Source organism: Nicotiana tomentosiformis, chromosome 8 (genome assembly GCF_000390325.3).
Source record: "Nicotiana tomentosiformis chromosome 8, ASM39032v3, whole genome shotgun sequence".
Classification (NCBI taxonomy): Eukaryota; Viridiplantae; Streptophyta; class Magnoliopsida; order Solanales; family Solanaceae; genus Nicotiana; species Nicotiana tomentosiformis.
This window is the reverse complement of record NC_090819.1, coordinates 87,039,912-87,046,127: the sequence shown is the minus strand read 5'-3', so window position 1 is coordinate 87,046,127 and position 6,216 is coordinate 87,039,912. Positions and strand designations below refer to the sequence as shown.

The window sequence follows — 6,216 nt, the reverse complement described above, 5'->3', positions numbered from 1 at the left end:
AGATGACTGTTTCTTGTATGCATTTGTTGCTCTTATGTGATGACCAAAAGGTCATCTTATGTTTTAGAACTCGATTTTGCACTCTTAAGCCTTAAAAATCTCATTTTACCCTCCTTGATTTGCGTGCATAGTCCGGACATATTTTCGAAAAGCTTTTATATTAAAAATTAATTAAAATAAGAATTTATGCCTTAAAAGTTGATTTTAGTTGACTTCGGTCAATATTTTTGGTAAACATGCCCGGATCCGTATTTTGGCTATTCCGGTGGGTCCGTATCGAATTATGGGACCTGGGCATATGCCCGAAATCGAATTCAGAGGTCCCTAGCTCAAGATATATATTTTTGATGAAATTTAAAGTCTGAAAATTAATTAATTCTAAGAATTGATTAATATTTGGCATTGTGAGTACAGGTCGGTATTTTGGTTCCGAAGTGCGGTACAGGTTCATTATGATATTTAAAACTTGTCTGTGAAATTTGGTGAGAAACAGAGTTGATTTGACGTGATTCGGACATCCGGTTGAGAAGATAGGAATTTTAAAGTGTTCTTGAGAATTTCATTTGATTTGGTGCTAAATTCGTAGTTCTAAGTGTTATTTTGGCAATTTGATCGCGCGAGCAAGTTCGTATGATATTTTTAGACTTGTGTGCATGTTTGGTTTGGAACCCCGAGGGCTCGGATTAGTTTCGGGTAGGCCACGAGATATTTTGGACTTTGAAAATCTGGTATTTTGCTGCAGCAGGTGTTCTGGCAGGTCCTTCTTCGCGTTTGCGAAGGTACTCTCGCGAGTGCGAAGAGTAAACTGGGCAGCTAAAGTTTTCTTCTTCGCGAACGCGAAGGCTTAGTCATGAACACGAAGCGATAGGGGCGTTACCCTTCGCGAACGCGACCAGCTCCTCGCGAACGCGTAGTGTTAGGCACACCTGAGGAAGAGTCGATTGTTCCTTCATCGCGAACGCGAGCAATGTCTCGCGAACGCGAAGACCAGGGGGTAACCTACGTGAACGCGAACACGGTCTCGCGATGCGAAATCTTGGCAGCCTATACTCTTCGCGAACGCGACAGTGCTCTCGCGAACGCGAGGAACACTGTCGCCCAACACTTAACAGAATCCAAACACAGGATTTAGCCAAAAAATCATTTTTCTCAAAAACCAAACGGTGTGAGGCGATTTTTGAAGAGCTATTTCTTCCCCAAAGTGTTGGTAAGTGATTCTAAACTATTTTCTTTCAATTACCCATTATATTTCTTGAATTATCAACCTAAAATCTAGAGTTTTCATGATAGAATTAGGGGTTAGGGTAGAAAACTAGGGATTTCAGAAATTTGGATATTTAGACCTCAATTTGAGGCCGGATTCCAAAACTAATTACATATTCGGGCTCGGGGGTGAATGGATAAATGGATTTTGGTCTGAACCTCGGGTTTTGACCAAGCGGGCCCGGGGTCGATTTTTTGACTTCTTGGAGGAAAATTTGGGAAATTTAATTTATGCTATATAATTGATTTCTTTAGCAATATTTGATATTATTGAGTCATTTTTGAATATATACGAGTGGTTTGGAGGTGAATTCCAAAGGAAAAGCTGTGATTGAGAATTAAGTGGCCTTCGGAGCGAGGTAAGTGCCGTGTCTAACCATGACTTGAGGGAATTAGGAACCTTAGATTATTTGCTAAGTGAAATTCATGTGAGCGGCGTATATGTGAGGTGACGAGTACTTATGCGCCGCCAATTTACCTGTATTTCATGTTTCTTCCATTTTCTTATATTGTCTCTTTCCTATGCCTAATTGCTACATGTTTATACTAGTGTTGTTAAATTGATCGTCATTATCATGGTTACAGATTTTCTGTTTGTAATCGAGTATTCATTTAAAAGTTGAGATTTATATTGTGGAACCAAATGTTGAAGTAAGGTTTGTACTTGTTATTCTATATCCCTGTTGTTATTTATGCATTGCATTATGGTAAGGGAGAGTGTTAATGCACGAAGGGTGATGTCGTGCCATATTGTGAGTGTTAATGCACGAAGGGTGATGTCGTGCCATGTTGTGAGTGTTAATGCACGAAGGGTGATGCCGTGCCATATTGTAAGTGTAAAAGCACGAAGGGTGATGTCGTGCCATTATATGAGAGTTAATGAACAAGGGGTGATGCCGTGTCGTTTCTATTAATTTTATGGTGAGATTGAGAGTAAAAGCACGAAGGGTAATGCCATGCATTTTTCCTTTACTGTATTCACTATTCCTGTCGATTCATGGTATATTGACTGCTCCGGTGATCATTCTGTTGTTGTTCTTTATCTTGTATTCCCCTCAGTACATTCCCCTCCCGACATTTCCTATTTAGTTCTTCATTTTTGTTATTTGTATATACACTGTTAAATTGTATAGGTTGATTTGTAGGTGCCTTGCCTTAGCCTCGTCACTACTTCGTCGAGGTTAGGCTCGACACTTACCAGTACATGGGGTCGGTTGTACTGATACTGCACTCTGCACTTTCTGTGCAGATTTTGATACCGGCTCAGGTTGATCGAGATTTTGCTATTGGTCCGCTGTCCGGAGACTCAAGGTAGATCTGTCAACGTTCACAGACCTTGAAATCCCCATCTATTTTCTGTTCTACTATTTCTTTCATTCAGACAATTGTATTTTTTCCAGACTATTACTTGTAGTAAATTCTAGAATGCTCGTGAATTGTGACTCCAGATCCGAGTGGTAGTAATTAATACAGTTTTAAGATATTCTGCACTTATTATATTTCATCTTAGTTAATTATTGTTAATTACTGAATGGGAATAAGGAATTGGTTTAATGATTCTCTAACGTTGGCTTGCCTAGCAAGTGAAATGTTAGGCGCCATCACGGTCCCGTCGGTGAAAAATTTTGGGTCGTGACATCTTAGTACGTCCATCAAGGGTTGGGAGCATTGTAGGCCAGTTGTAGTAGTCGATGGTACCTTCTTGAAGTCGGCATATAGGGAAATCATGCTAACAGCAAGCACAATGGATGCAACCGATATTGTAGATTAATTGTAAAAATATTGTATTAAATTTGTGTATGAAAATGTATTTTTGATATTTTCAAATTTTATTACTGAAATTGAATTTCTTTTTGCTACATATGTGATAGGTAGCACATTACCACTAGCATACGCCATTGTTGATTCAGAAAATGACGCATCATGAAGGTGATATTTTGAGCAATTCAAACATGCATATGGTGAAAAACCAAATATATGTGCTGTTTCTAACCGGAATGAGAGTATATTGAAGGCAACATCTACGATTTACACCGGCATGCCACATTATGCTTCCATGTGGAATATTTGGACAAATGTAAGGTCAAAGTTCAAGAAAGGTCATCTAAAGTTAAGCGAATTATACTTTGCCACGGCATGATCATACACGCTTGATGAATTTAATGAAAGAATGTCAAAGATTGAAGAGATCGACACGCATGTTAAAGCATACCTATACGATATTGGTTATCATAAATGGTCTCGAGTACATGCTACAGTTAATAGAACATGGACGATGACATCAAATATTGCAGAGTCCTTGAATGCGGTAACCAAAGATGCAAGAGAGTTGCCCGTAGTTCAACTACTAGAGTACATGAGGACTCTTCTTAAACGTTGGACTAATGAAAAGTTATTGAATGCAAAGGGTACGTTCACATACCTTGAGAAAAAAATACAACAAAGAGTTGGAGGACAACAGGAAATTATCGCAGAAGATGAGAGTAAGTTATGGTCCATAACATCATATAATTGATTTCATCAAAATAAATATATACTTTTAATTGTAGATATGTTGTTGTACAATTGTAATTATTTTGTCTTTAATCAAGTGTTGACAACTTGTTGTATGTTTGTAATAAAAATATAGGTGAAGGGCTTCAACAGATTACATCCATACTGTGATAGATGGTGTGAAGTGCTTCATTGTTTGCCTTCAAAACAAGAGATGTAGTTGTGGACAATTCCAGCTTGATGAACTTCCTTGTTCACATGCTTTTGCGGCTTTGAAGCACAGGAACGAGTCTTACGAAAACTATTGTTCTCCTTATTACACTAGGGAGAGCCCTCTGCAAACTTATAAAAAACCAGTAGACCCTCTACCTGTTGAAAGCAAATGGGATATGCCACAATATATAGCAGAAGAAGTTGTACTGCCACCTACTGGGAAAAGGCGGTTGAGGAGACCTCAAAAACAAAGATACAAACCATATGATGAAATAAATGCAAAGAAGTACAAGGTTTCATGTGGCTACTGCGGATAAGAAGGGCATAACAAAAGATCTTGTAGGAATTCTCCCAAAAGGAAATATGAATTGATGTAGTATAAAGATTTTTTTTAACTGAGTACTGTTGATGATAATATGTACTTTAAGACATATTCAGTTGTATGTTTTGTGTTCTGGACAATTATAGTTGTGGTGTAATTGTGTTGTTAAATTGAATAAAGATTGTCTCATATAATGAATGCTTGGTAAACTGTCACGACCCCACTTTCCTTCCGTAGGATGTCGTGATGGCACCTAGTCTCTAAGGCTAGGTAAGCCTAACACCTACCAAAATGATAACAGATTCTACTAAACACCTATTAAACATGGACTGAAAATTTTGATATAAGCCGATAATCTCAACATGATACGGTATCCCGAAATCGGTAGTACAAGTCATAAGCTTTTCTATGGGCCACTAGAAATAACAATACATCAGTTTCCGGAATAATATGAAACATTTGAAATAAAATACAACAGAAGGTGACTTCGGAGCTTGCGAACATTCAGCAGGTGTACCTTGAAGTCTCCGGCCGCACAGGCATAAGTGTCAGAACCAACTCGATCCGAAGTACCTAGTTCTGCACAAAAATGTGGAAAAGCGTAGCATGAGTACACTACAGTGGTACCCAGTAAGTATCAAGCCTAACCTCGGTAGAATAGTGACGAGGCCATGTCAAGACACCTATCGGACATGTAAACCTGTGCAGGATATGACATAAAGCTAACAAGGAAGGAATATTAATGTAAGACCAATAGCAGAAAGAATTCAAATTACAATCAACAGTGAAGATAAGGGGAACATGAATGGCAATGAAAAGTGACCAATTAATTAAGCAACAACATAGTCGGGGTACGATGAAGTATGAATGTGTTCAAGTTGGGAAAACAATGACAACTCAACCAATCAAATTATTCCTAATACACAAATTTCAACAATCCCACTTCTCGTAATCTCATATCATAAATCACAACTTCCAAACCTTTAACACACATGGCACCTTGTGGTCACATTTTCCATATAACTTCGCACGGAAAAATCCACGTGCTACCAGGTACATAGTATCCGTTTCAAATGCTATAAATAATATTCGAGGGATCTATTCATATATAATAATGTAAAATTGCAGTTTCTGAACCAAACAGGAAATCAATGAGAAATGAGTTTATTTTGAAAAATATTTGGGTGAAGAGAATAATATTTTTAAATAAAATAAGGTATCTGATAAGCTACTAAATTGAATACAGAATTTAATAAATTAAGAGTCACATAAGTTAAGCATGTTATTAATTATTTTATTTAAAATCATTATGTTACTAACAACTAAACATGGTATGAGATAATGACTCAGTGTAGCAAATTTATCTTGAAAATCAATTTACCAAAATAATAGTAATAGAAAAGGAAATCAGGAAATGACGGCAAAGCAGTAAACTAATAAAAATAACTCCATCCTCGAAAATAAGTAAAAACCAGAAATACCAATCCTCAAAGTCTCGTACGAAAGAACCGAAGCCAACACAATACAACAAGGATTACAAAACACATAAATTGTTGTGGCGCGCAACCTGATCCCACTGTACAAGACTATCCTCCCTTATTCCACCATGTAAATATCAATAACAATAAATAAATATATATTGCGGCGCACAATCCGATCCAACCCTACACACTGTGCTCCCTTATTCCACCATATAAATATCAATAATAATAATTAAATATATGTTGTGACGTGCAATCCGATTCTACCATATAATCAGAGTCAATATCATAATCCTCCCTTATTTCACCATATCAATCCACCCTTATTTCACCTGTCACGACACGCAACCCGATCCCACCGTATCGATATAAATCCTCCCTTATTCCTCTTGTTGCAGCGTGCAACCCGATCCAAAAATAAATCAATAACATCAACAATCCAAT

General features: G+C 37.5%; 1 protein-coding gene across 1 annotated transcript; it reads left to right on the top strand.

Moving 5' to 3' along the window:
- Nucleotides 1–3,433: 3,433 nt before the first annotated feature.
- On the top strand, nucleotides 3,434–4,286 carry LOC104111983 (uncharacterized). Its single transcript, XM_009621807.1, has 2 exons — nucleotides 3,434–3,746; nucleotides 3,910–4,286. The coding sequence occupies exons 1-2, from the start codon at nucleotides 3,434–3,436 to the stop codon at nucleotides 4,284–4,286; spliced, it is 690 nt and encodes a 229-aa protein (XP_009620102.1).
- Nucleotides 4,287–6,216: the final 1,930 nt, after the last annotated feature.